The 25,882-nt window shown below is 36.1% G+C and overlaps 2 protein-coding genes across 3 annotated transcripts; one reads left to right on the top strand and one right to left on the bottom strand.

Annotated features, from left to right (window-relative positions):
• Positions 1-3,407: 3,407 nt before the first annotated feature.
• Positions 3,408-17,788, top strand: DCL1 (dicer-like 1). Of its 2 annotated transcripts, XR_013510815.1 has the most exons (21): positions 3,408-4,769; positions 4,879-4,992; positions 5,167-5,377; positions 6,300-6,697; positions 7,101-7,323; positions 7,679-7,851; positions 8,087-8,209; positions 8,504-8,664; positions 8,961-9,194; positions 9,635-9,785; positions 10,275-10,457; positions 10,604-10,762; positions 11,966-12,061; positions 12,337-12,631; positions 13,206-13,533; positions 13,827-13,927; positions 14,106-14,305; positions 14,814-15,722; positions 16,184-16,348; positions 16,725-17,381; positions 17,509-17,788. XR_013510815.1 is itself a non-coding variant. In XM_078299335.1 (20 exons), exons 1-20 carry the CDS (start codon positions 3,888-3,890, stop codon positions 17,301-17,303), a joined length of 5,685 nt encoding a protein of 1,894 aa, XP_078155461.1. In that variant the 5' UTR covers positions 3,408-3,887; the 3' UTR covers positions 17,304-17,487. The 2 variants fall into 2 exon arrangements, 1 of the variants encoding a protein (XP_078155461.1); XM_078299335.1 differs by lacking the exon at positions 17,509-17,788 and having other exon boundaries at positions 16,725-17,487.
• An 857-nt stretch (positions 17,789-18,645) lies between these two features.
• LOC144551389 (nascent polypeptide-associated complex subunit alpha-like protein 1) lies at positions 18,646-20,535 on the bottom strand. Its single transcript, XM_078299332.1, has 3 exons — positions 20,367-20,535; positions 19,659-19,792; positions 18,646-19,260 (listed from the first exon to the last, which is right to left on the bottom strand). The coding sequence occupies exons 1-3, from the start codon at positions 20,533-20,535 to the stop codon at positions 18,922-18,924; spliced, it is 642 nt and encodes a 213-aa protein (XP_078155458.1). The 3' UTR covers positions 18,646-18,921.
• Positions 20,536-25,882: the final 5,347 nt, after the last annotated feature.

Consider the following 25,882-nt stretch of genomic DNA (forward strand, 5'->3'; position numbering starts at 1 on the left):
AATCTAGATATTTTACTTCTCGCTTCTGTCTTAGAAGACGAAGAGAGTCCTATTGCTCAAACGGTGCGGGGCTTAGTTGTCCAAGCCGAGAAAGAAGCGAAATCTTGTCTTGGCTGGGGACTGTCCGGTCAATCGACGCTAGGCCTCACTCCTTTCTCCCTTCAGATCCGGCCAATAAAAGAGGGAAATCGTGAGGGAAAAGATCGAAGAAGGAACCATTTGGGCGAAGTGGCAAGTTAGGCGTAGTTGAGGTAATTTGGGCCTAGAAGAAGAGAACAAGAGAGAGAGAGAGAGGTGGGCTGTTGGAGAAAAAGAAAGAGGCGGTGGATTGGGAAAGAAGCCAATAATGACAGTTTAAGTCGTTAATGACTTTTAGCAGTTTGTTAGTGCACTAATCAGTTAACGGGGGAAGAATGGGAGATAACGACCGGGGGAAATAAATCTTTTCCCTTTTTTTATGTCACTTCAAAACATGAAAATTAGGAAATTGCCATCCCAAAATATGAAATTAGTTATTTGCCACTCTAAAATCATTAAATTTATCAAATTGCCACAATTATACATCTAATCTACATATTTGATTAAAATTATTCAGAAAATACAATAAATTTGCATACTGACTAAAATACCCTCACTCTCCCCTCCCCTTCTTTTCAGGTAAGCAAACAACAGTAATAAGCGCAATTGAGGCGATGAAGGTCGGACTTGAACTCAGCATGACATGTATTGCATGTCCAGCGCGACGTAGAGGGTTCCTTTCCTTTTGTCCCCATTTGATTAGAATCGCCTCTTCCTGTTTCTTCCGAGGCAATCAGGGTATCCTCGAAAATGGTAGGGAGAGAAGGAGATGGAATCAAAGGATATGTTGAGCAGCCATTACCATTGGAGAAGAGAAGACAACTGGAATCGAAGAAATCTGAAGAGAGGTCGAATGGCGAGAGGGGCTTCTTCTCCTGTGCCGTCATTGGAGACTCAGAAAAGGAAGTGGGAAGGGCAAGAAAAAAGAGTAATAAGTGTCGTAGCCCGTAGGAGAGGTGACAACTAGTCTACAACTTTATGCTCCTCTTCCTCTATGGCTCTATTTGGGGATCCGTATCCTCCTAGGTACCTAACTCAACACAATTGTTGTATTACTGTTGTTTGTTTACCTGAGAAGAAGGGGAGGGGAGAGTGAGGGGTATTTTAGTTAGTATGTAAATTTATTTTCAGAATAATTTTAATCAAATATGTAGATTAGATGTATAATTGTGGCAATTTGATAAATTTAATGACTTTAGAGTGGCAAATAACTAATTTCATATTTTGAGATGACAATTTCTTTTGGAGTAGCATAGATTTTTTTTTTCCCTAAAATATATATATTCGACTCATCTAATTATGATTCTATCATAACCCCTATATTACATGATAAGTTAATATCGGACTCGGATCAGAAATTAGAAATATAACAAGGTCCAAATCTCATCTCAAGTTCGAAGACAGGAACAACTCAAGAAACTGCCAAATTTAACTAAAAATCTGTCTCTCGTCTTCCTCACTAAATTCGCTTAAATAAGAATTATTTTAACTGTATCTTCTCCTTATTTTGCTTGTTAGTGTTGTTTGAACCTATGCATTGTAGAACAATTTTCAAACAATGAACTACGAATTTAATCCAATTATTTATCTTCTTATTTACCTTAATATTAATCTTTAATTTTTATTTTCTTTCTTATCCAAAAATTATAAAAAAAATCTGTTCTCCACCAACCTAATATCCAGCAGCAAAATCACCTCTTTTCCGTCTATTTCACCACAAAAAACAGTTCTAAATATATTTATTCCTCACACTGAACACTACAAAATTCCGACGAAAATGCCTTCCAAATATCCTCTTATTTTTCCTTGCTGGAAGTAAAGATGTTGCTTTATGTAATAAACTAATAACTAGTAGAATTGGAGCATCAAAGAAAGGTCCGGAACCGGAAGGGTTGGCAACTTGCCTACAATCTCTACAATCAAATTGAGGAAATTAAAATGGAAGTGTCTCTATTGGATAAAGTCTGAAAGAAACTGTAATGTAGCCACTGATGTTCCAGACTTCCAGCCTCCAGGTATTTGATGCTCTTTTGAAATTAACGTTTCCTTGGTACATTCTTAGAACAATGCCCGAAAAATAATTATATTTTTTTTCCTAAAATATATTATTAGTTTTGTGCTCCAATCATGCTTCATATCTTTATCTTTATTTTCGAAGTCTGAATAGTTAATTTAAACTGCCTGATCTTTGTATTAAATTATGCCTGGACATTAATTTTTTTTTTTAAGATAAGTACAAAATCATTGTTTAAAAGATTTTGGACTATCTAAAATAGTGATTTTGTATCTATCTAAAAAAATAGTAAAAAAGTTCCAAAAAAAGTAAAATTATCTCCAAACACATTTTAATATAAAGATAATGTTGAACAGTTTGAATTAGTTGTTTAAACTTTGAAAAAAAAATGTAAAATATGATTGGAGCACAACATAAATAATACATTTTAACCCTACTCTTTTCTAAAATATAATGTGCTGAAGGATAATAATATATTTTTACATATTTTACAAAATTAATCTGTAAAATTATTTATCAATTTACTTTCAAAAAAGAATTTATTAAATTAAGCAAAATGTAAATTATAACTAATTATGAAATTCTAACTCTAGTTGGTAAATCATATTACACCTAAAATTATATTTGGTATTTTTGGTGGATTTTTTTTTTTTTTTATAGTTGACAGCAATTACCGACAATAAATATATTGATTAAAAAAAATTATAAAGTGAACAAAATGAATACAATATCTTTCTAACTATCTATACATAGAAGTAGACCCTAAAATAATCCCCAAAGCGCACACCGCTATAATTTAAAACCCGCAATACCTCCCTAAATATTATTTATCCATCTCTCAATTTCTAGTGCGGTCTCATTTATGAGACGATGAATCACTCTCGGTTTATTAGAAAACATTAACCAAAAATTTGGTGGAGGTTTTAATCATCAAATAAGAGACCTTAATCAAACATTAACCAAACAGCATCCTGACGTTCAGCAGGAAGAAGAATAGGTATGATTTTGTTGTTGGGCACGCATACAAAAAGAAAACAATCCAAGGGCAAACGAGTAAAAAAAGAAATGAAATCTGCTGGAATCCTCAAGGATTTCAGGGTCCCTGAAATTCAAAATCCAACCATTTAAGTTTTTCTATACACGAATCTCAAAGAAGACATAATTTTATGCACAAATCACGAAATATATAGATGGTTGGATTGAGAATTTTAGGTCCCTGAAATCCCCATGAATTCCAGCAGATTTGAACTCGTAAAAAAATGGGCTCAAACCTAAAAGCAGAATATAATCTCTCTCCCCATCTCCGTCGCCCCTTTCTCCATTCTCTGCTTCTGCTTGGCACGGCTATCAAGTCAGGTCAGGTAGTAGAAGCAGAATCTCTCCCTTTTTCCCTCTCCGCAATAAACCATTCCACCAAACATTCAACTACTCTCGCGCCTCGTCTAATTTCTCAAGAGCCGCGAGCCCATAGAAAAAAATAAAAAGAGAGAAAGAGATAGAGACAGAGAGAGAGTAGCGTTGATAAACCGTCGAATCCCTACTTTTTTTTTCTTTTGTTCTAAGAGAATCAAATCGGAATTTTCTCTTTCACCTCCCCTCAATTCTTGCGTGATTCGTACGGAAATCATCGCCTCTCTCTCTCTCCCTCCCTCCCCTCTCTCTCTACGCAGGCAGCATATCAAATCAGACAAGAAAAGAAGGAAGCCTTTTTATTGTCTCTTTCCCACTGCTACTACCTTTTTGTACTTATTTTCTACTTCTGTTTGTTTCTTCTCACTGAAAAACCTTGCACCAGATGGGGGGCAATGGCGCTGACCCGACTTCCTACTGGTTCGATGCATGTGACGATGCATGTGACGACGTTAATGCTCTTTCCTGCATCGACTTTGCTTCGGGTACTGAATTGGACCCATCATCGCTCCCCAATTTTGATCGGGTAGCTGATGAAGGGTTTGTGGCTGAGATCGACCGTATTCTTGAGAGCATCAATTCTGAGCCAAACACTCTACACCATGAGAAGAAAGAAGAGCCCAAAGTACAACCCATGGAACAAACTTATGAACAGCCAAAGCCAATGGATGTAGATGTTAATAATGTTGCCAGAACCAGAGAGGTAAAACGGCAGAGGAGCTCATTTAATGGTGACTATAGAGATGGGAAAAGGCCACGTGATGGATGGGGCGGAGAGAGGGGGCGAGGCGGTTTTCGTCGGGGCCACTGTCACAGGGGATCACCACGGGGCACTTTTGACCGCAGATGGGGCAGGAGGAGGGAAAGAGATGGTATTGGTACCGATTCGCGAGATGGCCGGGGTTACTGGGAGAGGGACAAATCAGGTAAAATGATGTACCATAACGGATCATGGGAATCTGAGACGGAGCGGGAGGCGAAACGGGCGAAAAAGGACGGCCCTGGGGAAAATGTGTCTGGACCTGATAACAAAATGGAGGAAGTAGGGAGGAAGGAGAAGATTATAGTTGAAGAACATGCGAGGCAGTACCAGCTCGAAGTCTTAGAACATGCTAAGAAGAGGAATACAATTGCCTTTTTGGAAACTGGTGCTGGTAAGACTCTTATAGCAGTGCTTTTAATGAAGAGTGTTTGCACGGAGATGATGAAGAAGAATAAGAAGATGCTTGCTGTTTTCTTGGTTCCCAAGGTTCCACTTGTTTATCAGGTCTGAAATTGTTGATGTGTTGAAAATTGGAGTATTTTCTGTTAGTTTTTTCTTGAATATATATATACCTCTTTGATCTGATGCTTCTACTATTGTTTGCATGGTCTAGCAAGCTGAGGTGATTCGAGAGAGGACAGGATTTCGTGTTGGACATTATTGTGGTGAGATGGGCCAGGATTTTTGGGATTTAAAGAGGTGGCAGCGTGAATTTGAATCCAAGCAGGTATTTTCTCAAAAAACCTTTTCTCATTAATTTTTGGTTTTGATAATCTTTTGTGGTATTATTTGTTTCCTGCCATTGTGAACAATTGAACTTAACGTGATTGACAAGATAGTCTCTAATGGGCTGAGGTTGAGTTTGCATTTCATTGGTACTGAAATGATATGCTTTGTGCAGGTGCTAGTCATGACAGCTCAAATTTTGTTGAACATACTCCGGCACAGCATAATCAAAATGGATGCGATTAATTTGTTAATTTTGGACGAGTGCCATCATGCTGTGAAAAAACACCCATATTCACTGGTCATGTCTGAGTTTTACCACACTACGCCTAAGGAGAATAGGCCGACAGTTTTTGGCATGACTGCTTCTCCTGTCAACTTAAAAGGTATGTTGTTTTGTATATAAGGGTGAAGACAGACCAGATGTTGTGGCTAATAATGGTAAAGCCCCGTATCCGCATTTCATTGAGCAGATATTTGTACAGAAATTTTATGAATGTTAAAATTTAAAACCAATCTGCACGGATACGGACATAAATTGGATTATTGATGGTAAAAATTCGGATAATATATTGAGAATAACATTAACAACAAATATTGAAAATAAAAATGTAAGCATTTCAAAACAATAACATAACACTTTAAAATTACAAAACTGATGAAAAACTTGTATGTAATATATATATATTTTTTTTGATAAAAGTTGGGGTAATTCCCACTGGTTTCATTGAAGAAATCAATCAAAGACTTGTATGTAATATTTAATATTCTTAATGGATAACACGTGTGCAAAATATGAGAGTTTCAACAAAAAAAAAGGAAAAGAAACTAGGGTTTTGTATTTTCTTTTCAGAGACTATATTATCTGTATCCACATCAGATTTACCATAGCGAATAATTAACCGTAAAGGATATCAAGATGGATAGTTGCATATATGGACAGAGATATACAAATAATATATTCTCTGTTTTCAGCCCTATTGTACAATATCCCTCTCTATTACCCCCTTTCATTTTCTCCAACAAGTTTTAACTTTCTGCTGAAGTCCTTGCTTAAGCATACTTGGTATTAATGTTGCAGTCTTTCAGGTGTTTTGTAATTTAATCTTTATATATTGCAATCTGGCCCTTACAGATTAAAATAAATAAATAAATCAAACTATATCTTTTTAGTTGTACATGTTCAGAAAACAAAAGCAAAGATTATTAGATAAATTCTAACCATTCTAAAGCCTCTGCAAAAAATGCATTGATCCTGGTATTCTCCACATTGAGTTTCACGAGTACTGAGATTTTCTACCTCCACAGGGGTTTCTAGTCAGGAAGACTGTGCCATAAAAATAAGAAACCTCGAGACCAAGCTGGATTCAATAGTCTTCACTGTAAAGGACCGGAAGGAGCTTGAGAAGCATGTGCCAATGCCTCTTGAAACAGTGGTGCCCTATGACAAGGCGGCGAGATTTGACTCGTTGCATGATCAGATCGTAAATATGGAGGCTGAGATTGAGGCTGCAATGCACCCAAGCTCGAGGAGGAGCAAGTGGCAGTTCATGGGTGCTAGAGATGCTGGGTCAAATAGAGAGGAGCTGCGTCTGGTGTATGGTGTGTCGGAGAGGACTGAGAGTGATGGTGCTGCAAACTTGATACAGAAGTTACGTGCTATTAATTATGCTCTTGGTGAATTGGGCCAGTGGTGTGCTTTCAAGGTAACCTATTTTGGGACTTCTACAATAAAGTGCTGTAGGATATTTTCATTGGGAAGTTTTGTAGACATCGTATGCTTCAAAACACTTTGATTTTTTTCTTTATACTGATTTTACTGGCAAGAAAAACTTGTTTTGAGTTTTCTATTCTCAAGAGTTCGAACTGATTGTTTGGAACTTTTGGGAGCTTATTAAGAAAATTGTTCTTCAAATCTAATTACTTTTTAGGAAAAAAGAGGGGGTTCTGCAGGACTTCAGACTGTATTTCTATGGCAATATGTTGTGGGAACATCCCCTTCCCCTTGATCACAATTAATTTATTTTTTTGGGTGTAAAGTGGAAGTTTTGAACTAGGGCTGTCTTGATGCTGAACTGATCTTATATATCTATTCTTTCTTAAGGACAGGTTGCGCATTCATTCTTGACAGCATTGCAGAATGATGAAAGGGCAAATTACCAGCTTGATGTCAAGTTTCAAGAGTCATACTTGAAAAGAGTGTCTGCACTGTTACTGTGCCAGCTTTCGGAGGGAGCTGTCACCAATGGTGATTTGAGCCATGGTGAGGCACACAATGGTGACAGTCCAAGTACCAATGAGCTTGAGGAGGGAGAGCTTCCAGACAGTCATGGTTTTATTACCTTTACATTTCTTAAATCATATTTTTTACATATTATCATGAGTATTCCAAATATCACTCAGTGCATCAGAGCACAAAGGAGGGTGTGATGGAACTGTTGATGATTATTTTTTTTAGAGTGTGGCATTCCTTTATTCTGCCTTTTGACCATGAAATTCCGGTGTTATTGGGCCCAATCGGTGCTGTAACAAAAAAAATCAATTACACAAACAGGGTTTCTATGTTATTTTTATCTGCCTAATTATCCATTAGTATCCAAAATGCCCCATAAATAAGTACAAGAAATGTAAATTGGAGAGCCGTAACAGTTCTTTCTTTTGATTTGGGATTTATGTTTTCCTTTCAGATGTTTCGGGAGGAGAGCACATGGATGCTATTGCAGGAGCTGCTGTGGCAAATGGCAAGGTCACTCCAAAGGTGCAGTCGCTAATTAAAATCCTTCTCAAGTACCAACACACCGAGGACTTCCGTGCCATTATCTTCGTTGAAAGGGTTGTGACGGCATTAGTATTGCCCAAGGTTAGTGTTTTACCTCATGTTTCTATATACCAACCATGAATTTTCTACTGTGCCATTCCAATTAAAGCACTTAATCTTTTAGGCCTCAATTAATTCCCCTTTTATTTACTTAAACAAGCTAAGATCCAGCCAGATTACTCTGGGTTGGCAACTCTATTTTGCGGTAATTGACCATAGCTTACAGGGGCAGATGGTACTGGATTAGTTGAATGAATAAAGTATGTGTTTGAAACAGGTCTTTTCGGAGCTTCCTTCATTGGGTTTCGTTAAATGTGCAAGCCTCATAGGAAATAATAATAACCAGGAGATGCGTGCTTCTCAGACCCAGGATACTATTGCTAAATTTCGTGATGGAAGGGTACAATTTTTTAAGCATTTACAATAATTTTCTATACTGATGGTATGATTCTTGATTATGAAATTTGCCACAATTAGTAAATCCAGGAAGGTTTTTAAAAGCATCATTTGGGCAAAACAGAAATAACAACAAACTATAATTGTCACTATACCAATATATCATTGGAAGGCTTTGATATCAGGTACTGCTGATACTACTGATTAACCTAGCCGTGAATGGTTAGTACAAGATCCAAATACCTGAATCTCTAGTTTCATGAGTATCTTGTTTAGTGTTTTTTTGCTATGTTTGTAGATTACCTTATTAGTTGCCACAAGTGTTGCGGAGGAAGGGCTCGATATTAGGCAGTGCAATGTCGTAATCCGCTTTGACCTTGCAAAAACAGTCTTGGCTTACATCCAATCCAGAGGTCGTGCAAGGAAGCCTGGATCTGACTACATTTTGATGATTGAAAAGTACTTTGAGATAATATCAATAAAGCTTTCTTTTTATTACCTAGGTTATTATGAGGATTTTGGTACCTTACCAGTCTTGCTTCGTACCAATTTGGCTAACAGTTTGACCGCCTTTTTGTTTAGTACTGTGTTAAATTGAACAATTGAGGGTAGGCTGGGTCTAAATTGGGTAAAGATGAACTTCAGCTTTGTCACATAACTGAGGGTAATTGCAGTACACATGGATTAAATTGAGGTTTAATGTTTTAACTTTAGGTAATGTGACTATTGAACTGAATATTTTGATGAAATGTCAGGGATAACATCGCACATGAAACTTTTTTGAAGAATGCACGGAACAGTGAAGAAACACTGAGGAAAGAGGCTATTGAAAGAACAGATCTGAGTCATCTCAAAGGCAACCCGAAACTGGCTGCAGCTGACATGGATCCGAATGCACTATACCAGGTTGAATCGACAGGTGCTATTGTTAGCTTGAATTCTGCTGTTCAGCTCATCCATCTGTACTGTTCTCAGTTACCAAGTGACAGGTGCTTATTATCTTTTTTTTTTAGATTTTTTTGTTTGTTTATTTTAGTTTTCTTATTGCGTAGTAAAACATGAGGGAAGTTAAAAGAAAGGTACAGGGAAACAAGAAACATATTGGGATCCAAGCAATATGTCATTCCAGTGTTTTGCTAACAGAAACCATATTGTAGTATTAATTATGGTTAAGTTTCACTTTTATATGTTTTTCCTCTGAAGTATGAATAGTCAAGGCTTTGCACAAGAAGATTACTGCAAAACCAAACGTTAACTGCAGTCTGAAATCACATGGCACTAAACCTGTACTGACCTTGAACATTTAAATGTATTTTCAGTACTGATACCAGTTACAAGGTTGGGCAATTGTTGCAGATGATTTCTTATTTCTTCTATGCAAGAATTTTTGCTGTTTAGTGATTGTTTAATGGATTTTCATTTGACTTAGATATTCTCTTCTCCGACCTGAGTTCATAATGGAGAAGCACGAGAAACCAGGTGGTGCCACTGAATACTCGTGCAGTCTCCAGCTACCATGCAATGCTCCATTCGAGAAGCTTGAAGGTCCTGTTTGCAGTTCAATGCGCCTCGCTCAGCAAGTAACTTGGCTGCTTTTCTTGTTTATTTTTACTGGCTTGTAGTACTTAAAGATGTTTGTAGAAAACACTTTTTATTACGATCTAGCTGTTACTAAATGAAAAATATTACTGCTAAAGTGACGCTCAGTTAAACTATAACGGTTTCCAAACCCTGATTAATGAGGCGCTCAATGTTTTTAACTATATGAAGTTTGACAGGATCTTTTATGATCATCCTTGAGGGGAAGTTATTTCAAATAATTAGACATTTTTAATTTAATAATGATCGACTAATATTGACATTATCTTGTGTAAAAAAACTGATTTTATGAGATATGTTTAATTTCTCATCATGTAGCATGTTTTTTGACAATACTTGAGAACAACATGTTCCTTTTTTATAGAATTGCTACTTTTGTTTATATAATTGTCAGTTAATACTTGCTGTGCACAAATGTTTATTGGAACAAGTGAAGGGATTGGATGATTCAATTTGCATTATATGCACAGGCTGTTTGTTTAGCTGCGTGTAAGAAGCTGCATGAGATGGGTGCCTTCACTGATATGCTTTTGCCAGACAGAGGGGCCAGGGAAGAAGGGGAAAAAGTGGAACAGTCTGATGAAGGGGACCCGCTTCCAGGTACAGCGCGCCATAGGGAGTTCTATCCGGAAGGCGTGGCAGAAGTACTTCGTGTAAGTATCTACTGAGAACTTATTAGCATCAAATTGCTTATGTAGCCAACCCATTTTGCTCATTCCAATTTGGACCAAACAGCTTCTAATTTTTAACTATAATGTAGTTCTTTTAATTAATTAATTATTTATTTATTTAAATTCAGGGCGAGTGGATTTTGTCGGGGAGAGATTGTTCTCCCAGTTACCAGTTCAAGTTGCATATGTATTTTGTGAACAGTACTAACGTGGGGCCTTCCAAGGACCCTTTCCTTGATCAAGTTTCTGAGTTTTCTGTTCTCTTTGGTGCTGAGTTGGATGCAGAGGTAATTAACTGTTATAAGAGTGTTGGAAATACCTTTGTAAAATTTTAAACATCACAAAAATCTCATTTGTGCCCATGAAATGTTGAAAAATCTGCTTATTTTATAGGTGATCGAGTCACACTGAGTTAGTTCATCCAATTTTGAGAAAATTAATTAAAGGGGCACACACACACACATATATATATAGAGAGAGAGAGAGAGAGAAGAGAGAGAGATGGTATGGTGAGTTGCGAAGTAAGAATCTTTTTTACTTCACGCTCATATCTATGCTTTCAAAATTCAAACAACCGATTTGAACTGCTCAATGTGATCTTCACATCGAAATGTGCTAGGAGACCAAATTTCACATTTTTTTGGATTTCTTTTACTATTTTTTTAGATGGGTAGAAAATCGTTGTTTTTGGATGGATTATGGACCATAAAAAACAGTGATTTAAATTTTTTTTAAACAAATAGTAACAAATTTTCAAAAAATGTAAAATTTGGTCTCCTAGCACATCTCAATATGTAGATCATGTTGAACGGTTCGGTTTGGATGAACTTACTTTTTGAACTTCTAATAGTAGAAAATATGAACGCGAAGTAAAACAAGGCTCTTACTTCGCAACTCACCATAGCCCATCTCTCTCTCTCTCTCTCTATATATATATATATATATATATGTATGTATGTATGTATGTATATATATATATATATATACAGAGAGAGAGAGAGAGAGAGAGAGATCTTGTTTTACTTCACACTCATATCTCCGTTTAGTCTCCAAACACATTTAAATATGGATATCATGTTGAGCGGTTCGGATCGATTGTTTGGTCTTTGAAAACGGAGACATAAGCGTGAAGTAAAACAAGATCCTTACTTTGCAACTCACCGTATCCCATCTCTCTCTCTCTCTCTCTCTATATATATATATATATATATATATTTCTTGCATTGATAGGGGCACTTATGGCTCTTATAATATAAGAGAAATATCTGAAGTTCCAAACCATCCTTGCGTTTTTTCTAGTGATGATAAAGTCACACTGAGTTCATCCAAGAAAATTAATTGAAGGGGCACATATATATATTTCTTGCATTGATATGGGCACTTATGGCTTTTCTCATTTAGTGTTGGTGGGCATTTTTTTTTTTTTTAGAATTTACCTTCCGTAATCATCTCCATTCTCACTGCCAAGGAGCTTTTCTTCGTGTTTGTAGGTTTTATCGATGACGATGGATCTCTTTGTTGCTAGAAGCATGATAACAAAGGCATCTCTCGTTGACCGTGGACAAATTGAGATATCTGGTTCTCAGGTCAGTCTCTTGTTTTCTAAATCATGTTTTTTTTTGTTGTATTGGGCTACTAGGTTTGTTTTTTTAAAGTTTTTACTGAAAGTATTGTAGAGGAGAACCAATAGCCATCTTGTTTGTATTAGTAGTGGTTCATATTGGTTCCAGTCTAGCTCCCATGCTGTTACAATTTTCCTTGTTTCTTAATTTAATGACCAATTCTGCATTGCTTGTTTATGTTAGTGGTTGGTGCATGCTAAATTTGCTAATTTCTCACTGTGTATTTTGTGTCTTTGCAGCTGGTTATGCTGAAGAGCTTTCATGTCAGACTGATGAGCATAGTGCTTGATGTGGATGTTGATCCTTCCTCAACCCCATGGGACCCTGCAAAAGCGTATCTCTTCATCCCTGTCATATCCAACAATTCATTCAACCCAATTAAGGATATTGACTGGGACTTGGTTGAGGCCATAGTCAAAACTGATGCATGGAAGAACCCTCTCCATCGTGCCCGCCCTGACATGTTCCTTGGGACTAATGAAAGAACTCTTGGTGGGGATAAAAGGGAATATGGCTTTGGGAAGCTTCGCCATGGTACTGTTAAACAATGAGTTGCTCTAAAGCTTGTCTGATATAGAATTGAGGTTTCATTATTGGCTAAATTGCAAAAAGCCCCCATTGAAAATTTTCTTGTCATACTCCAATCCTTTAGGCTCCTAAAATATGCATAAATTATCCTCCAGATATGTTCAGTATGTCACATAATCCTTCCATCATGAGATTGTCAAAGGGATATTACTTTTGCGTGGTTTTTTTTAATCTTACTTTTTTTTTCCTCATTTTGTTATCTTCTTACAGTATCTTGGTCCAACATTTTAACATTCTCAAAGCAACTCAACAAAACTGTTGTGTATATTTAAAAAGTTGGACCAAAAATGCCTAAAGCTGAAAGTTGAGGGCTCTTTCTCTAATTTAGTCAGTACTGTTTCATACTCATAGGCCCATCACAGGTGGTATTCTCTACACAGACTATGCAACAATATTGAGGAGCTGAATAATTTGACATCCTGAAGTCAAAACTTAAATCTGAATTTGTTGCTCTGAATCATGCTAATCATCCAACACATGCAAGTTAAAACTGGGGGTTTATCTTTTGATACTATTGCAGGTTCCACCACGGCCTTCGGCCAGAAAGTGCACCCCACTTATGGCATCAGAGGGGCAGTTGCTGAATTTGATGTGGTGAAAGCGTCGGGCTTGTTTCCAAACCGTGGCGTGAGATCAAAAGAGTGCCCTCAAGATAAGCTTTTTTTGGCTGATTCTTGCATGGATGTGGAGTTGCTAGTCGGGAGAATAGTGACCGCTGCTCATTCAGGCAAAAGGTTTTATGTTGACTCGGTTTGCCACAACATGAATGCTGAGAATTCTTTTCCCAGGAAGGAGGGGTATCTGGGTCCTCTGGAGTACAGCTCCTATGCTGATTATTATAGACAGAAGTAAGTGGAACTTTTAACTTCGTATCTAGGAATACTACTTTTTTTTTTTTTCGTCTTTGGTAGTTTTATACATGAAACAGCAGATTACAATACTGGCTATACTGAGATATATTGATCAGCATTAGCAGATTCTCAATTGTTTGTGGGGGTGGGGGATAATAGAATCTGAAAGATAGGGAAGAATGGTCGAAAGGGTGGACTGGCTATAATATTTTTGTGGGATTGGCGTAAGACTCGAAACCTATTGCCTTAATTCTTTCTTATTGTTCTATTTAAATTTTGTGCAATTTGAGGTATGGCGTGGAATTAATATATAAGAAGCAACCTCTCATACGTGGACGTGGTGTGTCGTATTGCAAGAACCTCCTTTCTCCAAGATTCGAGAATTCTGAAGGTACTTCTTTGATGTTCTTTATGTTTGTGTCAAACACTACGACTTTACAATCTAGCAGATTAATTAATTGCTATCTGATTTTCTAAAACATAGAATTCTTGTATTTTAGATTCAGCACTATCTTGTTTTCCTTTTTGTTTAGGCTTTCCTAATTAATATTTTTTCCAAACTTTTATAGAACGAGAAGGTGAATCCGAGGAGAATCTTGACAAGACATATTATGTGTATTTACCTCCTGAGCTGTGCCTTGTTCATCCTCTCCCTGGGACACTTGTGCGTGGTGCTCAGAGGTTACCATCTATAATGAGGCGTGTTGAGAGCATGCTTCTTGCGGTTCAGCTAAAGAACATGATCAATTTCCCTGTTCCTGCTTTCAATGTACTTTCACTTCCTCCATTGTTTACCATTTCTGGGATTCTCAGAAAACTAAGCACATGTTCTACCAAATTGTCAAATGTTATCAATTATCATAATTTTATGCAACTCCGTACTGTAAGATTGGTGTCAAAGGAAAATTAACTCAATTGATATTTTATATGACTAAATTGAACAAAGTTAGAACCAAGAAGTTTTTATTTTACCGTTTTCAGATTTGTATGAACATGTTGGGAGGTCTCTTAAATATTTTATTGGAGTTCTGTATAGAAAGTTAATATATTTTGTTGTTGAAGTGTGGACTGGCTGCAACAACCCGCACAATATTTAGTTATTTGATATGAAAGGTGAATACTGCAGATAATTGGCAAGTGATCTTATTTATTGTGCTCAAGAAACGGCAAGGGTGCATCCAATATTTGTAGAATAGAAATTGACTCAAATTTACATCTTTATTTTCCTTTTGGTCGAATTTTTTATATGTTTTTGGTTATTTCTATTACTGTGGCAGATAATGGAGGCGCTGACTGCTGCATCATGTCAGGAAGCCTTCTGCTATGAACGAGCAGAACTACTGGGTGATGCCTACCTCAAGTGGGTTGTCAGTAAATTTCTCTTTCTAAAACACCCACAGAAGCATGAGGGGCAACTGACCCGCATGAGACAACAAATGGTGAGCAACATGGCACTTTACCGATACGCCTTAAAGAAGGGCCTCCAATCCTACATCCAGGCCGACCGTTTTGCCCCTTCGCGGTGGGCTGCCCCAGGGGTGCTGCCAGTCTTTGACGAGGATTCAAAGGAATTGGACGAGGAATCCACTACCCCTTTGACTGGGCCTGAGGTCAAAGAACCTAGTTTTTTTGATGACTGTGCAGAAAATATCAGAGAAGAGGGTGAGTTAGAGGGTGATTTGGGTTCCTATCGGGTGTTGTCAAGCAAAACTCTAGCTGATGTAGTAGAAGCATTAATTGGAGTGTACTATGTAGCGGGTGGGAAGGTGGCCGCAAACCATTTCATGAACTGGGTTGGAGTTCATGTTGATCTCGAGCCAAATGACATCCCACCCATCAAGTCATATAACATACCTGAGGTTGTCTTGAGGAGCATAGATTTTGATACATTAGAAGGTTCTTTAAACAAAAAATTTAACAATAAAGGTCTTTTGGTTGAGGCTATTACGCATGCCTCAAGGCCGTCATCAGGGGTGTCGTGTTATCAGAGACTTGAGTTCATGGGAGATGCAGTTCTGGATCACCTTATCACACGCTTTCTGTTTTTCACATACACAAATTTGCCTCCTGGACGGCTAACAGATTTAAGAGCTGCTGCTGTAAATAATGAGAATTTTGCCAGGGTCGCAGTAAAACACAAGTTGCATGTCCACCTCCGACATGGATCTAGTGCACTGGATTCACAGGTTTGCTTTTCTTTCATTTTTGGAATTGCCTTGTGTGTGCCTGAGAAGTATGAGATATCGAGTCTTCTTGTGCAAGGAGATAATATCATGTCTCTCTAAAACAGTCTAAACATCATCCGTACCCTACCTATCGCAATGTTTTGAGAGTACCAAAATTATCCTTCTTTAGTTGTTTGTTTATGAAGAGATGAACACTGAGTGAGGGAAAAGTTGTTTGGGCATCTTTCAAAGAAAATGAGAACACGAAGAGATTTGAAGGATAATATTTGTGTCATGGAAAACTTAATACTTCTGATGCTTTGTATGGGTTATTCTTTTGTACGGTATAGGTGAAATTTATCCCTGTTCTTTCATTTTTTTGAAAGTTTTGCCAACTTTCAGAACCTTAAATATATTAAGCCAAAGCATGAGTACAGTAACATACTTATATTTAACTTCTTATCTTTGGTTGTTACGTTTAGATACGGGAATTTGTAAAGAATGTGGAAGAGGAGCTATCAAAGCCGGGTTTTAACTCTTTTGGTCTTAGTGATTGCAAGGCTCCCAAGGTGCTTGGAGACATTGTAGAATCTATTGCAGGTGCCATCTTCTTGGATAGTAGTCTTGAAACTTCAGATGTGTGGAGGGTAACTTTCTTCCTTTACATTTAGAATTCTTTTTGCTTCTGTTACATCAAGCAAAAGTTATTTTGAGAAAGAAAGGATACGTTTATTCTTCTTGAATCTTTTTGTACCCTGCAACTTTTGAGCTGTGTATAGGCTTTTTGTATTTTTCAAGGTCAGTGCCCGTCTCTAGAACTTATCAAAAGATTATAAATGCCTTACACGCCTGAATAGGTACTGCCCTTTAGCCTTACTGATAGTTAGTTATGAGGTTAATTTTTTTTGTTTTTTAATAGAGAGGGTATTATACTATAACTGCAGTCACTATTGAACAATGGTTGTTGAATCAACTTTGGTTTCAACAAAAATATTATGAAGATGATTATTCCATCTCTTTCAGGTTTTTCAACCTTTGTTAGATCCGATGGTGACCCCAGAGACTCTTCCTATGCATCCGGTGCGTGAACTCCAGGAGCGCTGTCAACAGCAAGCTGACGGACTAGAGTACAAGGCAACTCGCTCTGGCAATGTTGCCATTGTTGAGGTCTATGTAGACGGCATACAAATAGGTGTTGCTCAGAATCCTCAGAAGAAAATGGCCCAAAAGCTCGCAGCTAGAAATGCACTGGTGGTCTTAAGGGAAAAGGACAAGAGCAAGGAGGAGGCCATGAAAGAGGCTGAGAAAAATGGAGAGAAGAATAATGGCTTGCAAGTGTTCACGAGACAGACACTGAATGATATTTGCCTCAGAAGGCAGTGGCCGATGCCCCAGTACAGATGTGTCAACGAAGGTGGCCCAGCACATGCAAAGAGGTTCGTGTATGCTGTCCGTGTCAACACATCTGATCGTGGGTGGACAGACGAATGCATTGGGGAGCCAATGCCAAGTGTGAAGAAGGCTAAGGACTCTGCAGCGATACTTTTGCTTGATCTCCTTAATAAGTCATACCCAGATCTTTGTAGTAATAAGAAAGGCTAACGAGAAAGGTTCTTCTAAGTGCATCTAATTCTTGCCAGCATGTTGTTGGATTTGTTGTGGGACCACTCTTTGTTTGAGGTAATTTGATAGTATATGCTGGATTAGATTTTCCAAAGTAAAATGATAAACCTGCTGCTTCAGCTCTAAGAGTGCAAGTTATTTATAATTCATGTTCTGATCAAAAGGCATTCTTTTTTTTGTCTAGGGACTAGTAGCTTCTACATGGGCACTTTTACAATCGACGAAGACATAACTATTAAGCTAGAGGTTTGAATCTAGTGCCTTTATCGTGATGATGGTACTTTATTCTTATTTGATATGGGATTTTTGTTTATTTGATTTAAGCTAACCTGGTTAGTTTATAGTATTGCGGGGAATTGTTCAAGGTGTACTCAAGAAATTTGACTGGGTGGGGGGCAGTGGCCCAACCCCAGTAAAACATTCATAATTTTAAAATAATATATGTGACTGGGTGCCTCTCTTCACTTTTTATCAAAACTGTTTATACTTCGAAAGTTATAACTCTAGCTATTTATATTGATTGTGAAACCAATTTACACTTACCATTATAAATAAACGAAGTATATACCACAATGGATTTTTCTCCAAACATGGATGGAAACTTGGGAAAGCAGGGAATGAACAGAAACTCAGGTATTACTAAATTAGTACGAAAATACAAACTTCGTGGCTATATATAAACTGTAAATAAAAAATAAGTTGGTGTTATATGCATAGTAACAATAATGATCATTTGTGTCAAGTACATTATTTTGAGTGCGTTTACCGATCACCACACTCATTTGAAAGTGCCACGGCGCGCTTGATATGTAATGTGTGCGCTTGATATGTAATGTGTCCGCGTGATGTGCTAGCTCCTCGTGAATACTTTTTATTGGAGGCATTTGAACCCTCTTATATCAAACATGTCTATTTATATTAAGAACATTTAATATTATATAGAATGTGGCGACATTTTTTTTTTTAAGATGTTTATATGAATCTTATTTTGTTTATCGTGGATAAACAATTGCTTGACCCCACCATTAGCTTGTTTATATGAATTTATTTTGTTTAGCGGTAACAGAAATGATTAATCGTGTTCCAGTAATTTATGTTAATTCTGAACTACGTAAAAGAAAGAAAAAAATTAAATAACAAATCACTGTTAATGCCAATAGTTGGTTTACATTTGTTAAATACATCATGTTCAAAAGCAAAATAGCTATTTGTTTACAATGCCAGCGGTTGATGCTAATTAAACGATTCAGAAATATACTATTGGTGGGAGTGCAGCACGAAAGTGCTCTTGGCAATTTTTAAAGGCCTCTAATAAAAATATCAAGCAATAATACGCAGAAAATTGATTTTACCTTTTCACTTAGACGAAGAGAACTTTAAGTTTTTATTAACGAAGTTCAACACAGTGCACAACTAAAACTCAATACTTTAAAATAATGTCAAAACTGCAGAAATGCACTACTTTAAACCCTGAAGCAAACAACTAGGAATTGAAGTAGGAAGTAACAATTCCTACTGAGATTTCAAAAAAAAAAAAAAAATGACATAGCCAATAAAGACTCGAAAAGGACAACACATTCTCAATTATATGCTCATATTAAGTTGTCAGCTCCATGATTGCACTAACAATATCTCCATCATGAGCCTTGAGAGCCTTGACGGCCTTTGCTCGGGACACACCTGCCTGTGTCATGACAAGATCAATGTCACGGGGCTCCACATCCGACTCATCGATCTCCTCCTCCTCTTCACCTGTCAGTGCAGCAGAAGTTTCCGGTTTAGCCATGACCTTGCTCAAATCCTGCATGCGGAATTGCTGCGCTGCCTGGGCTTGCAGCTGCGAGCTCAAGTCCTCTATCTTGGCCTCCCCAAATATAACGTATGTTTCGGAGTTCGGGCTCTTGAATACATCAGGCTTTGATATGACAAAAAGGATCTGCAATAGGCAACAATGTGTATAATTAATTAAACTGCCCTAACCAGATCTAATGAATGAATTGCATAGTAAATCTGATTATGTTGTCCGATTGTGTCAATCATTTGAGGAAATTGTTACCTGATTATCCTGCTTGACCAAAATTATAATTTAGTATTATGGTTTTACCATTTGTCTTCCTTTCTTCGCTTTTGTGAATTTAAGCTGATAAAGGTAAGGCTGAATTATTGGACTTTATACTTGCTGGTCAGGTACTAGTCATGGGTTCTATGATCTTTCACAATCCTCACAGCTACATACTAAACAGATTTGAGGATTTTGAGCCGCAAATTTGGTTGATCAATTCTCAGTGAAATCTTTAATACTAACAAAATTTATATGAGATCTTATGGATTTACATTTTTTGCACGCTTGATGGTAATCCTGCTAACTCCGGTAACAGGCTTCATACCAAGCTTCAACATTGCCTTGCGGCTTTTCTTCTCACTCCTACTTTGCTTAGTGGCCTCATTGCCACCACTACCTGGTTCCCCTGGTATTAAATTCGCATATGAGCAATTTAAAATCATACATATACAGATAACAATTCAATATGTGAATCTACTGGATCCTCTTGGAATCAAAATGTGATTTCATCCTAATTTGCAAAAGTAACAGTTCTTAATCTTTTTGTTGTCTAAAGGTTGCTAGGCAAAATCCTTCCCGACATAAGCTTCACAAAGAATGTAAAAAGCAAATTTCGAAGTTGTATTAAACACAACAGCGGAGTTACTTTCCAAATATTAAAATGTACAAAGTTTAATTTATGGTTCGGCCACTTAACCTCATATAAATTGGGTTTTAACTTTAAGTGATACAATTGATAGAATGGGAAAACAATATCCAGAAGATTTTAGCAATTTCTGTGCACGAGTATTGAGTACTCCTCTCCTTAGTATAAATTTTAGCAGTTGGTTATTTGCAGACAGCCCAGTGAAAATTTCTGATGCTATTTGCATATAAGAAATCCCAAGAATTATTTTCAACACCAAGACACAAAACATTTGTAAATAAAAAAAGAAGTAGATTGAAATCCCTTCTCATTAACTATTGAGCTTATTAATTACCTTGGGCATCAGCATCGTCATCATCGTCATCATCATCTTCATAATCATCATCCTCGTCATCCTTAACATCTTCAACCACAGGGGCATCATTAATGTCAGCCTTTGGTTTCTCCATTTCACGTTCTGGTTTCTCTAGTAGCTCCTCTTCTCTTACCTCAGGCTCTGGCATTTTCTCTTCAATTTCACTCTTTTTCAAAGTTTCTCCTAGCAGTAGTAGTAGCGGAGGGAGTTGCTTTTGTTGGTTGGCTTCTGCTTTTATTGCTACCACACAACAAAGGGAAGCGCTCTATCTCTTTATCAGTTATCTCGAGAAACCAGATAAACTGAAAGTATAACCATTATGGGTCATAGCACAGGCTTGGGATAGATAGGATATGGGCCGAGCTAAACAAACGTTTAATGAATATAGGCTTACTTGCTTTAGTCTGTATTGGGTTCTTGCATTCCAAGAGGATATTAGTTAATCCGAAATTGAGCAATTATCCGCCGGTCATGCTAGCCTTGATTTTATGAAGTATTAAACTTAATTTATTTCGGTTAAATAATGAAGTGCGTTTAAATTGATGTACTTGTGTTTTTGATGGGTCAATGGTACTATGAATATCACGGGTTGTTACTGTGCTACGGCTCTATATTCGAGTTTTCAAATTCTAACTATCGATCCGAACCGTTCATCTTGTTCTCCATATTAATGTGTTTGGAGACCAAATTTTATATTTTTTGAAATTTTTTTACTATTTTTTAGATATTTAGAAAATCACTTGATCTGAAAATTCCGGACCATCCAAAAACAGTGATTTTCAATAAATCTAAAAAAATAGTAAACAAATTTCAAAAAATGTAAAATTTGGTCTCCAAACACATATTAATATGGAGAACAAGATGAATGGTTCGGATCGACCGTTAGGATTTGAAAACTCGAATATAGAGCCGTAGCACGGTGCCAAATCGTAATATGCATAGTACCATAGACTCACTCTATTTATAGTTCTAATTGTTTACTCTATAATCGATTCACAAGCGCATGAACCTATCTTATAGTATAGATCGGGGTGTCGATCCACATGGATAGTGTATTAAGTGATCTAATCACTAATTAAGTCTAGGTTTTTAGTTCTTTTAGGTTGTTTGGTTGGGTTTGATTGAGTTTTTTGGTTGTAATGTTAAGTTACAACAATGCAATAGATGTTTTGTGTTTAGAAAATAGACTTTTAGGGATAAGGCAATCTATCATTCTTACTCGTTTAATCTAGTTTCTGGTAAATCATGAATTCTCCACGCGGTGTGATTTGCTAACTGCCCTTCAATATTCTAACAAGTAAAAGAAAGTTTATTATGGATCGTGACTTGTTTTGTATTACAGTTTTGATATCAGTGGTTTTTACAGAAACTCAGTTGCATGTTTTTGGGTATGTGGATATTCTGGTTTTAATGGTTTTAGTTGGTGTATATATTTGTAACTCTTAGTGAGGCATATTGAGGGGTTCTAATTCTATGTGTCAATCGAACGTGTCAATTTATATAATTCAGATTCAATTCTAGAGTAATTTGTATAGTGTAAAATCATTGTTCCATGAAACAAGTAAATGTTTAAAGTGAATGGACCAGTTCGTTTCAAGGGTAAATTTAATTAGTTGTATCAAGCTCTTTTTCTACTTTAACATTATTATTGTTCTTTGTTGTTGTTATATACATTGACAATCTAAATAGATTGAAAAGTGTTAATAAAAAAAAATAAAATAAAGAAATTGAAAAGATAATCACAGTTAAATAACTAAATAAATGGGCCAGTATGTAACAATATGTACTCCTAAAAGATTAAATAATGTACCAGTATGTAACTTTTTAGATTGGAACAAACATACTAATACATGCAGAAGGAATTAAAAGCTAAAATATTAAGCACACCTTTTTTTTATTGCCAAATTAGATGTCTTTGTTAGAAATGTACTAAAAAGCCAGAATATTTTAGGCCTTAATTAATAGTTAATTCAGTATGAATTAAGTCTTTTTGGGCTGCATCAAAATATGGACCCGAAATATCTGTTTTTTCTGATATGATATGATCTAATTAGATAAACATATCTGAATATCTGTTTTTTCTGATATGATATGATCTAATTAGATAAACATATCTGAATAGGTGCGAATTGAATGGATGCAATCTGAATGGGTGCAATGTATTATATATACATGAACTGTTCAGTTTTGGATTAGTGACAAAAAACTGAAAATAGGAGATATTTTTGGATAAGAAAAGAAAGAGAAATAAATACATAAAAATAGAAGAACAATATTTTCGGTTTTATTGGATGAAACTAAAAATCTGATCTGTCTTAATTCGTACTAAATCAAAAATCGAGAGAGAAAAGTAAAAAGACAAGAAGGGGACTGTGAGTTGGCGCTAGCACTTCTACTTGCAGTTGTTTGTCAACCTATTCGTGTGGATACCGATAGAGACGTGGCTGTGGTTGCTGTTATGTGGATCCGACACGAGGTGTACGAAGTGAAGAAAGTTACTACTAGGGTTTGAAGTTTCTGCTGTGCGTTTAGTGATAAATTCTATTTGAATCTTGGAATTAGTTTTATACATGAATTCTGATTTTCGGGTAGTGAACAAATCTTTAATTGATTCGAATTGTTTCACTTTAACCTACCCAAAATCTCACAGTGGTATCAGAGCCAGGTTGTGTAGAATTAATTATGGATTAATGATTGTTAATTAGATTAATGTCTGATTTAATCATTTGGATTGGTTAAATTATACAAATTAATATGACAATTTTTATATGGGTTATGTAATATGTATCAATTGGATTGTTCTGACATAATTGAATCAATTGGATTGGTTCGAATTTTAGGTTAATTGGATTAATCTGAAAATACTGTTTTAAGGAAATCCATTTGTATCGTTTTATACATGAGCCCATATTTAGAATTGGATTCTATGTCTAACTTTGTTTTGCAGTTATCGAATATGAGAATAGTATGATCCCGTTGCCTTATGTATATGTTGTAATGAATGAATGATTGATATGTGTAAATACGGCTTAAGGTGCCCCGTGAAGTAATTTATTATATAATTAAAGATGACTTGCATGTCACTTATTATGTATCATTTATGTGGTCTGCGAGCCGTTATCCTTAGGACATGTATGTATTTTCTTTATTGCCATTAGAATAGTTATATGATTAGTATAAAGAAGATTACATGAAGGATGGATGGTGGCTATTGTCAAGTGGAGTCTTACAATGGAGAGTATCATGCCATGGATCATACTATTTCACTCATGCATTGGGCTCATGTTATTAATTTAATTGTTTATTACTTAGTGTGTTTTCTAATAAACAACAAAGTCTCTTAAAGAAAAATTAAGTTTCATGTCTTTCCAAAATCTCTAACCTATCAAGATTTCGATCACTAATTGATGGGCTTACCAAGCAATATATCGTTAGTTATCTTAATGAGGTAAGATATAAGTGTTGGATACTTATATATGGAGAATTGGTTTAACTTAACTAGGCTATCAAAATATTTTTGAGCCTTGAGGCATAGGTTTTAGCAGTGTTGTAAAATGCAGTCTATGCGGCCGCATATGCGGCTGTATATGCGTATGCGGTCCTCGACCTTATAGAATCCGAACTATGCGGATTAATATGCGGACTTTAGTCCACTTAAAATATTTTAGGTATTAACAAATAAAGATCCGGATTCGGATCCTAAAAATTTTAATCAAAGAAGGATATCCAGTATAAAACCGAAACCCATTCTTATTCCTCATCCGGATTAGTCCAGTCGAGTTATTTGTTTTGAGGTTCGCTGCTTCTTTTATAGGCTCATAAGAGATGCACTTTCTTTGGTTTGGAGGTGTGGGACTAAAAAGATTAAATGTACCGGAGTTCTTTGCCTCACGCGCTTTCACTTGCTGAGCGCCACGTGCTTACACACGGTTTCACCTTTATATATTATTTAAAGATTTAAAGAACGGAATGATTGCTGTTGCCAAGTTTGCAAGCATCTTTCACGGGCCTCCTTGAATATGGATTTGGGCTGAATTATATTGGGCTAAACCTTTGAATACCCTTTTAACTCATAAAATATATATTATTATGCATAATTTTTGGGCCTAATAACACATAATATTATTAATATACAATATTATTTCATTTGATTAACTTTTAATCCGCATAAAAATCCGCATATGCGGCCGCATACCGTATATGCGGTATGCAGTAGCCTTCCGCATACCGCATAGAAACCGCATTTTACAACACTGGGTTTTAGGAACTGGGACATAGAATGTCACCTCAAATAACCAATAGTTATATTAGATGTAATTAGCATAGGTGTGCTTATCTAAATAACTAAATTCAAGCAATGATGCCAAAGCTCACTTGGATTTGGTGAAATGTGGATCTTGGTCCGTTATGCGATTTTATATGAGACATCGGTTTTAAAACACATAGTAGGAGTAAACTTTTTGATTTTTCTAAAAACAAAAAAACTTTAGAGTCTAAATTTCTGCATATTTTATTTTGTTGTTGAAAATGGCAAATTTTATGATGATGCAATCTCTCCTTGGAAATATTAAATTAGAATCAGATGGATCTAATTTTGTGGATTAGAATTCAAATATTGATTATGGTTCTTGAAAAGGATAATAAGGATTATATTGTCAAAACTCTCCCTAAAGTTCATGATGGAACAAATGATGATAAGGTCTCAAAGTATTTTGATTACGTACAAGATGAGCTCAATATGAGTTTATTCATACTTACAACAATCAGTACCGAATTGCAAAATCAATTAAAATGTGGGTTTGCCTATGGTATTGTGAATAAGCTCAAGAAAAGATTTCAAGAGCAAGTTCGTGTTGGAAAGTATTTTGTGACCAATACTCTTATGAACTGCAAATTGAGCGAGAATGGCTCTTTAAGCGAGCATGTACTCAAGATGTAGCATGGTGTTCTGTTGTTGACTAAGAGTTGGCAAGGAGCATGGTGTTCTGTTATCTTCCTCCTTGCTATGATCAATATGTAGCACATCTCGGGAAGAAGAAGATAAGTTTAGCAGATCTTTATGAGATGCTCAAAAGTGCAGAGGTTGACATGAAGTCATTGCCAACTAGGAAGAGAAAGAGAATGACAAGAAAGGCAAAAAAGAGAAAGACAAGAAAAGAAAGAAAGAAAAGGGCAAAGAAATTTGTAATGAGCTGAATGTATTTCACTTTATATATTTTATAAACATATCTCTGTAACTATTTTAAAGTTTGATTTATTATAAAACAATGTTTGTTTGTTAGTCAGAGATATTATGTTCTATCGATCATCCAATAAGTTGAATGATCTTTATTTGATATTATTAGAAAGTGCCCATGTATAAATTATATCAATACTAATCATTAGAATTAGACTCTGATATGGCATAATAGCATTGTTTTTAAATTAATAAGAAATGCATTAAAATTGCTTAAGCAATAATATTTTCATCAATTTGATTTAGAATCAATTGATAC

This window comes from Carex rostrata, chromosome 3 (genome assembly GCF_964058835.1).
Source record: "Carex rostrata chromosome 3, lpCarRost1.2, whole genome shotgun sequence".
Lineage (NCBI taxonomy): Eukaryota > Viridiplantae > Streptophyta > Magnoliopsida > Poales > Cyperaceae > Carex > Carex rostrata.